General features: G+C 37.3%; 1 protein-coding gene across 1 annotated transcript in view; it reads right to left on the bottom strand.

Annotated features, from left to right (window-relative positions):
* GOLIM4 (golgi integral membrane protein 4) overlaps positions 1 to 12,722 on the bottom strand; it is a 66,702-nt gene that overhangs the window by 30,061 nt on the left and 23,919 nt on the right. The window contains exons 2-3 of the mRNA XM_090273564.1: positions 2,161 to 2,235; positions 863 to 912 (exon numbers count right to left, since the gene is read on the bottom strand). Coding sequence (XP_090129690.1) covers positions 863 to 912; positions 2,161 to 2,235 — 125 coding nt within the window. The remainder of the gene's footprint in view (positions 1 to 862; positions 913 to 2,160; positions 2,236 to 12,722) is intronic.

Here is a 12,722-nt window from a genome sequence, read left to right on the forward strand (position 1 = left end):
AAGACACCTGAGGGTTTTCTCCCCCAGGCTGTGTTTTTTATTTTACATGCCTTACCCCTTGCTTATCCCATGGCAGCACAAGTACACACTCCATCATTTCTTAGTTCATATTTTTACAACTTCTCAAATGATTTCTCATTTTATTGCTTTACTACTTTATTTTAATTTATAAGGAAATTACATTATAAAATGGACAAGAAAATGCACATAGTTTTTAGTCAGGGATTTTACAAGCAAGTAAGAGTTGAAAGCTAATAGCCTCCCAGCTACCTAAGAACCTGACTCTTCTCTCTTGTAAGACCCCAAAACGCCAATGTTTTATTCAACTAAAGCTTACACTTTTTTAGCGTAAGAAAAAGACTGGATTTTCTCCAGTTAATTTGGAATTTAAACTTTTTAATGGCAATATCATTTATTCATTCATCCATTCGGCAAATGCGTTTGGATGAGCTCTGGATGGGAGATGGTGAGTGATGACTACTCAGAGGTGGTCTCTGGGCTGGTTTGAGAGTGAAGAGGAATTTGGTACAGGAGCACCTGGTGCTGTGGCACATTACACAGTAATGTGTGTTCAAGTAGCAGTAATATTGTGCAAAGGTAGACTGAAATAAATATATTCTACAGACTATAAAGAAGTGAACAAATAAGTGAATAAATACAATCTGCATGTTACTGTTGAAGATTAACCATTAATAAGCAAAGGTACGTTTTAAAATAATAATTTTTAGTCTTCCTCCTAAAATTTTTTGGTAGCAAACAAAGAAAAAAAAGTATTTCAGACCTACAATCGTAATGCTCAACAGAATAAAATATTTTGCAACAAGTTTGTCTCCTCTAAATTTCATGCAAAAACAAAACTTACCCTTCCTTTATTTAGTGTTTCTTGTGCTTCTAACTTATAAACAAGAAAATCTAGAAAACATAAAATGAAGGAAGTAGAGTGTAAGTTAATTCCTTATGAAATTTTTAGACATCTAAAAGAATAAAGGCAAACTTTCCTCAGACTTACAAAAATAGTTCTAGGTTTAAAGTATATATGGTGACATATATACTTTATTTTGTCTCTTAATGCTTTAGAAAAGGGTAAAAAAAACAATTATGTAATTTTCCTCTTTACCTTAAAGCTATAAATCTTGCATTAACAATACCCACACGATAACCAACTGGTTAAACGTGCATGTAGAATGTGCGCTCTGTATTTAACTAGCCTTGGAAGTAAGGAGGGAAGCAAACAGGCAGCACACCGAAGGACAGAGGTGATTTATTGCTACCCACTAGATGGCACACTGAAATCATTCAGGACCTGAAAAGAGAATCCAAGCTATAGAAACTACCTTTAATGATCTTAAAGCATGTTATCCACTAGATGGCCCCATAAAATCATTCTGCATTTGAAGACATGAAAAATCCAAATCCTATCAAAGCATGTTAATGATGTTAAACTGCTATTCTTCACACAGGCTTAATCCAAGGGTCAGTAAAACACCCTAACCAATACTGCCCTCCCCTGTCCGCCATCCTTCTGCCCACGAAGTTAATCAGACAGAACACCTAATTTAAATCTCGAGATTCATCACACCATGTGAATAAAAATATAAATGCAGATAACTTTTCTCAAAATTCTGAGAAAAATCATGGCACTGCCTAATACCCGTGTTAAATGTTAATTTTTCAACCTGAACCAATTGGCTGTCTAATAAAAGCCATCATAAGATAAAAACAGGTGTATAAGTTAAAAGACATTCAATGTGAACAATCTATTATGTTATAAACATGTATATAAATGCATATGTATATATATATACAATTTGTCATATTCTGGACAATGCATACTGTTACTTTCTGGATATTTGTAGACAGAAGTTCCAGTATTAGTAACATATGTGTACAATATTCAAATAAAAAGCTGTTTATTTCTAAAATAATATATAACCAATATATGAACTACCTCAAGATGGCAAACACTGAATGAAAGATTCTAAATACAGTCTTGAGCAGAAATTATTTTATTGCATATTGCACAGCAAATTGCTTGATATCTGAGTTTGGGTTGATTTAATAAATTTCTTAGCCAAAAAAAAAAAAAAAAAAAAAATTCAAAGCAAATACATGATGCTTCAGATAAGTAAAAACAAAACACCAATTGCATTATTTATTTACCTTCCTTTGCTTTCTTATGTTCAAGTCTTTCTTTTTGCAAGGATTTTTCTAATCTTGATCTGTGTTCATACACAACTGAAAAAAAAAGTTAAAATTTTTATTCAAAGAATTAAAAATTCTCAGGTAAAATTAATATCAATTTTTAAAAGAGAAGGAAAATAGTTTAGAGTCTTTTCACAGTTAAAACAAAAATGTATGTATTTATAATTTCCACATTCTGGAGAAGAAATAAGATGTAACAATCGAGATAATTCCGGGATCCTGTGCAGTTTGCCCCTTTATCCAATCAACACTCGGGAAGAGGCCGCCACGTTCTGTGCCAGCATCTTCTCCTTCTTCTGCTTCTTAAAGGAGCATTTCTGTGAGGTTCCCTGTCTCTTCCTGGGCAACCTCGTCCACTTGTAGGACTTCAACCACCACCTGCATAACACTGACCCGCACATATCTATTTCTAACTCCTGCCTCTCTTTTGGGCACTTGAAGAGTGTTTCCTCAAGCCTGGAAACACATTTGTTCAAACTTATCTGTACGTATGGTATTTAAGTCCCTCGGCCAACTTCTAAAAGCCTATTAACACCAAACACTTCCTTGGACTGGTACTAACAATACTATCTTGTATGACGTCTGGGTTGAAACAGGGAAAACAGAGATTAGTGCTGTTCTATAACCACACGAAAGCCAAGCCCCTGAACTGCAGGCTCACAGTCTTGGGGAATTTCAGTCAGGTTGGAGAAACTTACAGGGAAATAGATAAATACAATATTATTATAATATAACAGAGGCAAGAACAGGATGCCATGGGAACATCTAAGCTCCCCAGATGGAAGGAAAAACACCCCTTCAACTCCAATTCACTGGCCAAAGCTCCCACGGTCTAGGTAGTAGTCGCAAGAGCATAAACATGCCAATTAAAAGAGAACCTTGGTGGACTAACTGGACATATTACAGACCATTTCAGCAAGAATGTGCAGTATTTTCAAAGAAAGAGATAGGCAAAGTAGTCAAGACCTTGCTCCAATGTAACCAAAGAGGCAGCTGGGGGTCCTGAGTCTAGGGAGCTCCTGAGAATATCAGGTCCATTAGGGATTAACAATTCCAGCCCAGAAACACCCATAATTAAAAAACAAAACAGAACAAACCTGCAGTATAGTCAAGGACATGTATATGAGGGCACTTCTCACCACCCACCCCCAGCCACCTGACTCTAAATAGTAAATATTATTGTGGAAGAATCGGATGGAAGAGGGAAGCTGCATTTTTACAAATTACTATCCTGTGAAATTCTTCTTTACTTAACAATAGACAGCAGAGATCACTGTAAACTCACTGTTGCAAACCCAATGTTGTATGGGACTCGGTAATCAGGTAGTAATTATCTTTGGCTTCGGGGGTCAGAAAACTCAATGGAATGATTTCATCTTCAGTAGGAGTGGAGCATGCAGTAGATTACACCAAAAAGAGAGGGGGTGTGGGGGATGGGGTGGGGGACACTGGGTGTGGGGCGGTGGGCGATGGTGCTCCATTCTCTCTTTATTCTCTTCCCTGCAATGCAGTCAGGAAGATAATGTGCCAACAGCTGGTCCACAGTATCCATTTATCATACGGAATCACACAACAGTCTTTGACAGTTTTACACTCAATGGGAATTTACACATTCAACATATTAATAGCCATGTGTCTTGGGAGCCAGGAGATCCTAGGATACACCGTTATAAACTTTCATAAATCACATAAAGAGATGCTATATGCTACCCACAAAAAAGGCGAACATGTTTGTGGATTACAGTCCAAATACAAAGATCTTGGGACATCTGAGATATATTCCATAAGTAATACAATGAGCTAAGACAAGAGAACATGTTTTTGCAAATGTAGTAGAAAAAAGGATATGATAAACAGGAATAGAAGATATATGTATAAACAATGAGGGGCCTGCACTATTAACGTTATCTTACTCAGAACTGGCCGAGCCCTTATTACAGCCTCAGCTGCTAGTCCTGATGTAATGCAACTTAATGCCGAAATGGTTTGTGAGCGGGAGACACCACCAAGGAAGAAGGTGAAGGAGCAGCCTTGACTGGTGGGAAGTAGAAGTGCTGTTCTCATCAGGCTCAGAGGGAAAAGAAAAACTGAAAAGAAGCCCCAGACTGGGAGCTGAGGAAACCACATCGGGTAAAGGCCAGTGAGTGAAAGTTAATCCTTGGAACTGGAAATTCTGGAAAGAGGGGAGAGGGAAAGAGGCAGGTGGTCACACAATAGTTGAGAGCACAGACTCTGGTATCTGAGTTCAAATCCCAGATCCATTCCTAAAGGGACAGGCTGCTGAGCTGCTCTGTACTTCAGTCTCTTTATAGGGTGGGGGGGTGATAATAGCAGCTTTCTCTCTGAGAGGATGTCAGGGTTGAATGAGTTAATATATGTCAAGTGCTTAGAACTCTGTCTGGCACAGAGTAAAAGCCAGAAAATACTAAAATAGTTTTTCACTTATCAGCTGTGATGGCTTAAAATTGCCAGAGAGGAAATCAGGTGAGACCTCTCAACCCTAAAATGAAAATCTAATAAAAAAATATATATTACTTTGCTATTATTATAATATATGTATTCAAAAAGGCATGAGATCTTTTCAGTTTGCTTTAATTTTTTTAAAAATTTCACTTAAGAAATACAAAGCAAATAATCATTCCAATAGCTTTGTAAAACCCATGTTACTTTTTTAAATAAAAATTGAACAACAGTAAAACAGGCTGTATAGAATCTTTGTGTCCTTGTAGCTCTTCTAGAAAATCCCCCATCAATTAAACACATACACACACATACACACACTACCCTTAATTCTTTTAAAATGCATTCTTCAGGCTTTTGAGCCAGTGATTTATCTAGATAGGTTTACTGTTTCACTTAGGAGGAGGATTGCTAATCCATCCTTGTCACCTATCTCTATTTTTCTATTTATGCTGTGAAGTCAAGGGCATCAGTCAAGATGAACTAATACTGCTAGAAACTTTGCAACAAAAATCATATATGATGATATTCTCATGGCACCAAACAAGTTTAAGGAAAAATAAGTATAAAAATGTAATAGTTCAATCTTGGCATTCGGGATCTTTAATGCAGAATAATGCTGTAATGGGGATAGGATTTGAATCACAAGAACTCATGAGAAAAAGAGGAAAATCCACGAGACTCATTATCTGCTTACTGAAAAGAAGTTTAATATTTCCCATTCAGTCGAGAATGGAAATAGGTTTTATTCCATCTTAAAGCCCTTAAGAGTTTAAAAACACATCAGCTTCCTACAGCAATTTTCCATTTTAACTTTGACTTTCATCTGAAAGTCACAAGAGAAATTAGCTGCATACATCCACCTATGGGCAAAATACATACACACAAGGTATATTTCAGGGCAAACTACTTCAATTCAGAATTAGAAAGCAATACTAAAATTAGACAGAAAACACTGCTGAGTGTTTTAACACCTTAAGCCAAGAGAGGGCAATGTTTCATTGGCAGAAGCCCGTGAAATTTTGCTTTCGGTTCTAACAATAACATAAGGTTTTATCTTTATTTAAAAACAAAAACAAAAAACAACTCTGAAGCTTGATATGAAAGTCACACAATTCGACTTGTAAAAATATTAAGATTTGCAAGCAACTTTTTCATTTGACATATAAAAATTAAAATGAACAAATATGTGCTTTTGATCATTGTGAGGATATTTAAGTAGGATAGCAAAGATGTGACAAAAAATGAAAATAAATGGAAATCAATAGAGTACTTTTGAGGCCTTGTTTTGTAGGCCTAAAATTGTAGATATTTCTTGTTGTCTTTAAAAACAGTTTCGGGGTTGTGGTTCTAACTTCCAGAAGTGGGTTGAAGGCCATCCACTTACCCACCCGCCTCCTCTGTAGAATGGTCATTAACGTGAAGACCACATCACAAGTAGAGTTTTCCAATTATCCTTCCTTCCTTCTTTCTTATTTAGCTCATAAGAAGTCTGAGAAAGGACAAAGATCTCCTTAGAAAACAACCCACATAAAATAACTAAAAGAGAAAAGGAGACACCTAATATCATTTCGAGGACCTCACTGGATAGGCCCTCCAGCCCCTGTGAGTAGGCCAGGGCTCCCCTGAGGCTGTCTTCAGAGTCTCCCCACCCCGGATCTTTCTGACAAAATCTCCTCGAATGAATTCTGCATCCATCTTCCTACCTTCACACTTAAACAGCATCCATCTCCATAATCTCTCACTCGCAACTCCTATAAACCGTTAAGTCCAGCTCTCACTTCCCACTCTATCCCAGCTGTACATCTTCCAGTAAATTCAACCTTTCCAGTCTGCTTGAAAATTTATAGCGAATTTAACTATTAATTTAACCTTTTTTTTTTTTTTATGCTTAGCTCCCTTTACTAAATCATATATTCACATTCCAAGCCTGGGGGCAAAACCTTCCAACGGCTTCTCATCACCCAGTGAAACCCAAAGCCCTCTCCTGCCTTCCCCTGATTGCTCATGCTGCTCCAGCCACGGCAGCCTCCTTGTTACTCCGAGAAGGAGTCAGGCACGCTTTCTGCTTAGCACCCCAGATTGCCTCTTCCCTGTGCCTCCTTCTCCAGGGGCTGTGCAGCTGGCTTCCTCGCTCTCTTCAGGTCTTCATCTTCTCACCAGGTTCTTACCTGGACAAGCTACCAAAACCTGCAGCCTGCTTCCTACCCTGCAGTGTCCTTTCCTACTTTGTTTTTCTCCTTAGCACCTAACACTCTACCATATTATTTTTACTGATTTGTCGTACTAATTGCCCTTCTGTCCCACTAGGATATAAGCTCAGTCAGAGCATGAATTCCTGGTTTGGCCTTGGCTGGTGTGGCTCAGTTGGTTGGAGCATCGCTCTGTAACCAGAAGGTCATGGGTTTGATTCCTGGTCTGGGCACATACCTAGGTTGTGGGTTCAATTCCTGGTTTGGGCATGTATGGATCCCCTGGCCAGGCACACGCAGGACACAACTGATAGATGCTTTTCTCTTGCATTGATATTTCTCTCTCCCTTCCTCTCTCTCTAAAGGCAATAAAATATCCTCGGGTGAGGATTAAAAAAAAAAATCTAGTTTGTTTTATTTCACCATTGTATCCCCAGTAAAGTGACTATAAGCATTCAATAGGTAATAAGTGAATGAATAAACAAATAAATGAATGAACTACATATGCCACGCGGGATGGGATGGGCTATCTCCCTTTCCTTTCCCTTTTATATCCCCAACCCTCACTACCACCTTAGTCCCGATCCCCAGTTCCTAACACGCAGAGGTACTCAATGCTTTTGGTAAATGAATGAGGGCATTTAGAAAATATTTCATTCTCTTCTTAACTTGCCTACCATCCTATAAGTCCCAGCATTTTTAAACTAAATTTTCAGAGTTGTTGGCTCATTAGTACCACATATCCCAGAGACTAAACAGATAATAGAATAGAGATTAAACGTAAATTTATCTGTTGATGTACTGGCTCATAAGATTAGCAGTAGTTAAATCACAGCCCTGAAATATAGCTTTCAGAATGCTGAGAGACCAAAGAGCAGTCTGATCAGGAATTTTTCTACTACATGGCAATTGAAGTAGTTTTTTCTTTTACTGCACGCACAACAGAGTGTTATTTTTAACTTTGCTATGCATACAGTTGACAAAGTTATTTAAATGGAAATTTTAACCATGATTTGAACTGGTGCTTAACTGCCTTTTCTATTTTAGATAAAATTATACCAAGGCTTGCCTTCACGGCACCATCTAATTGAGATTTGGCTCTTTCGAACAAGTATTGTATTAGCTGACTTAAGCTATCCTTCTTCATATGAGTCTTCTTTTTGGCATGTTTTCAAAGTGATGAGCCACTAATAATCATTATTATGAAATGAAATCTATTCACTCCTCATGAAAGGATTCTTCCCTTTGCTGCTTGAAGCGATTATATTACAGCCCAGCAGTGTTCCGGGTGCCTTGGGAGACACTAAAGTATACGATTTATTCTTATAAAAAGCTTATTATCAATAAATTCAGGTTGTGAGAAGAGGGTAAAACAGTAAGAAGACAACCAGAGATCACCAGTGGTTAGGTGAGCTGGGATGACATTTGTGTGGATGTTCAGAGATAACAATGGAGGAAGGACAGAGAATAATCCAGATACTAAATCCAGAGACTGGAGAGAGAACAGGTAAGAGCCCTGAGGCAGGAACAAAAACAACCTGTTTGTGGTGTTCCTGAAGATAAGAATAATCTCGAGTGTTTGTCCGCATCAGATTCCTGAGTCTACTGAACCAGAATTTCCAGGGAAGGTTCATCTTGATAGCAAGTGTGCCGCACTCGCTCCCTGTGAATTTTTATAGCAGTTCTGGGAACACCATGTTTAGCTATGTTGATAGGAAGGTGGGTAATCAGGGTTGGGAGAGAAGGAGTAAGATGGGACTGCAATAGACTTGATCTAAATGGCTATAAAAAAACTAATTTAATGGGTAGAGTAGCAGATAGAGCAGAGAATCTGAGAATGAGTAAAAGTTGACAAATGAGTCAGGAGATCACTGAAATAACATAAAGTAACATGAAAGTTAAAATTTCATATTGCTCAGATATAAGGTAATATCAGTTTTGTTAACAAGGCAACCAATTAAAAAAAAAAGTTGATTATTTTTTCCAACTGGAATATACTAAATTTTGGGGAAGTGAAAAGAGTGGGAAGTCTAAAAGAATATGAGTAGGCACTTAAAGATATCCTAACGGAAATTATATACAAGAAAAAGTGGTCAAGAAAATTGGTCATCAGGGAAATCAAATTAAAATCATAGTGACATACCAATATTCTTCCATCAGTACAGCTAAAATTAAAATAAAATAAAAAATAGAAAGTACCCAAGAATCAACAAGAATGTGGAGGCAGAACTCTCCTCTTTGCTGACAGAAGTGTAAATCTGTACAACTATTTTGGAAAAGCTGTTTGACAGTATCTTCCAGAGCTGGGGGAGGCATGCGGTGTGGCCTAGGTACCCACCCAACCAAATGCTTGACATTTAGTCACCAGAAGTCACACAGGAGCATCTTAAGAGCCGCCCTACTCATTCATAATAGTCCTAAACTGGAAACATGAACATCTAACACAGTAGAATGGATAAGTAGTGGTTGTTCAAAAAATGAAATACCACTCAACAACGTGAACAAACTAGATGGAATAACGTAGGTGAGCTTCACAAACATAATGATAAGGAAAGAAGCCAGAGAATAAAGTGGGGATTGCTGAATGATTCTACTTACAGAAAGTTTGAAACAAGTAAAGCTAATGTGTGGGGCTAGAAGACAGGGTCCCGCTCACAGTGCCCGTGGCCGTGGGAGGCAGGCAGGCAAAGACTGGAAGGGAGTGCGAGGGAGCATTTTGGGTGCTGGTGATGTGCTGATTCTTGGTCTACATTGTCTGCTTTGTGGAAGTTCACTGACCTATATACTTATGACTCATGTACTTTCCTGAATGCACAACTGTTTCATGAGAACATGGCATTTGCTATCTCCAGCTACATAAGTGAAATATAACATGACATATTTAGACATGTCACTTTTTTCTCCATCCACATCTCCCCAAGCAATATGATTCAAAGACTTCACGTGCGGGTCTGACCTCTGTGAGTTCACCACCTCCGGTCGGTATTTCAGACCTCTGACAGGTCTTAGAAGCACTCCCATCTTCACTAGAGATTCAGCATCTAGAAATCTCTACCTGCTACCATCACTGGAAATGTCCTAAACTGCAGATATTTGGTAAAAGTTACCAGTGCTTACTTTTCATTCGTGCTGTAGGTGCATATTTATGCCTTCTATGGCCCTAATTCCTGATTGTAAAGGGTGTCTTTTTGTTTTTGTATGTGTGCATGCGTGTTTTTGTAAAAAGATTTTTTTATAAAGACATTGGGCATTTGCAATCATGAGGAAACGTTCCAGGGCCCAAATGCCCACACAATTTTAAATGTTACTACATCCTTTAAAAAAAGATTTTGTCAGGACGCCTCCATAAATATCTAACCACATTAAATGAGGTCACTGTGGGCTAATTTGTCCTCCTCACACAGCGCTCTGCTGTTTAAAACAAAGTAGTCGGGAAAGCACCCAGTAATAGCAGTCGCTTTGTCCTGACTCCAGTACAACAAGACTTCCTCTTATCTGAGGGGCAATTTTGCAGCATGAAGAGAAGCTTGCCTTATAATATTTAAACATATGCAGCAATCAAGGCCAGAGGGGCAGGAATGCACAGAAGCAAATATATTCCAGGAAATAGAAGCGAAATGCCCGAGTGACTGATTCCAAGCGCACTACAGAAGTGAGTCCAAGGCTGGTGCCAATACTTCTGGCTTAGGCTACTGTGTGAAAGGTGGCCCCTGGGGCCAAGGAGGACGAGGTGGGGAGTACATTATACCTCCCGTGTTGGACATGCTTGATGTTTGTAGAGACATACAAATAGCACAGAGAAGGGTCGAGAGTAATCGAAGAAATACCCGATTGTTGGTAGATAGGTTACTGCTGGGAAGGGCTATTTCACCATCACTTACAGGTCTAGGGCCCAACACAGGACCCCTCTGAGGCAAGCGCCAGCCGACCCTCACTGCCACTTCTTACTCTTCCCGACATTTTCTGTCCCACCACCACCAGTTACCACGGAGGGAACTTAAAAAATGGTAGACTGTGGGGATAAAGTCAACCCCGCATGTCTAAAACCTTCTTCACCAATTTGATTGGAATGCTTAGTAATACCCTGCAACCTCTTTCATTTTGGGGTATCTTAAAGGTCTTTGCAATAAGAGTATAAAGTATTTGTTTCTTTCCTCATATTCACTATAGAAAATGAACATTTCCGGATGGTTTGTTAAGAACACATGTGGCTCTAAACAGGAATACCCTCTGCTCTGAGGTACTGGGCACTACACTTTGGGGAAGAGTGGGTAAAATGTAATTTCAGAAAATCTGGCGACCTTTCTTTAGCCACTAATTCATCTTACATGCACAGTATTTAAAATTACTGTTATATATATGATCTAAATCTGATGAAAATATACATCTGATAATACTTCATTATAGAATTAAAATAACTTTCACAAGGTTTTTCTTATGAAGTCAATGACCAGAAATTAATTTATGTAAGATGAAACAAATATTGGTTATTTGTGGATGCATTTTCCTATTAGGCTTACACTCCTTACTGTGATAAAAAATAAAAAAAAATAAAAAAAACCTGAAAGCAAACCAAGAAAAAAATTACTGTGATTAAAACTGTTCATTCAACACTCTGAGTAAAAAAGTAAATAGAAAAAATATCTTAAAATTTGGTTTCTGAATGGTTCTATTTTTCAGAGCATTTTTTCCTGAATTCTGAAAATAAGTATGTGTCTTACTGTCTACATATCAACTTCTTGTAGAATAAAAAAAATCTTTAAAAGGTTCTGTTATGTTTTCTGTATCCACAATAAGATACTGCAATGTTGATTAAATAAAAGATTTTTAAAATCAAAAAGGAAGCTCCATTTCTTTTTTATCCACTTTTTGTATGATTTCTCTAAAACTTAAAATGGAAATAAGGATACATAATGCAAAATACCAACATAAACAGGTTTAAATATTTTAAAATAAGTTAAAAAAGAACTATATATAGTGTGTGGAAAGAGATTTACAGTTGTTCACATGGAAAATAATACAATATTTAATAAGTAATAATCCAAGAATAAACTCTCTGTTTCACATGCTCATAACTGTAAACCTACTTTTGCCCCACCTTGTATTTAGCTGAGTCTTCTTCATATCTGATTTCCATTTCCAGTACTCGAAGACAAATTAATGTTTTCAATGACCATTCTAACCAATGAAGTAAAGCAATTAATACAGTTTGGAATGCTTTTTAGTAATATAACTTGAAGCAAAAAGAATTTTAAGAATTTTTTTTATTTCCCTTCCTTTTTCCAGAAAAACACTTGGCACAGAGCTTGCCATACAAACTCTAATTCAATGGAATGATTTAAATACAGACCAAAAACCATATGAACCATATGGGTGGAGAAGGTAATACAGTTGCTATGTAATATTAACAACTAAATTCACCAGAATATTCCATTTCCTACCTATTTCACTTAATTGAGTTTGCTGATTTGATGTTCATAGTACCTGAGTAAAATGAATTAATGATTGAAACAGCAGCCTTTCAAAGATCATTCCAAAATACACTTTGTGAGAGAAATAAAAGTGACTATTAATAAAACATCAAGTCTTACAATATGCCAAACTTTCCTTAATGGAGATCTTAAAAGGGTATCATTAGAGCTTTATGTCATCTCTATTTTTATTTGCTAAATTAGTGTTATGTAAAACTATTATGTAATGTAGCTATAACAGTTTCCAACTATGAAACTTTTATATAGAAAAATGAAGTTCCTAACTCACCATTAGTACAACAAATACTTTATTTTTCTAGAAGTTATAATTTATTAACTAATTAAAATGGTGCGTAGAGTTTATTTGTTTTTTTCAAAATTTCTACCAGGTACAAGA

The sequence above is a fragment of the Furipterus horrens genome, unplaced genomic scaffold, assembly GCF_987537825.1.
Source record: "Furipterus horrens unplaced genomic scaffold, mFurHor1.1.pri manual_scaffold_1, whole genome shotgun sequence".
Classification (NCBI taxonomy): Eukaryota; Metazoa; Chordata; class Mammalia; order Chiroptera; family Furipteridae; genus Furipterus; species Furipterus horrens.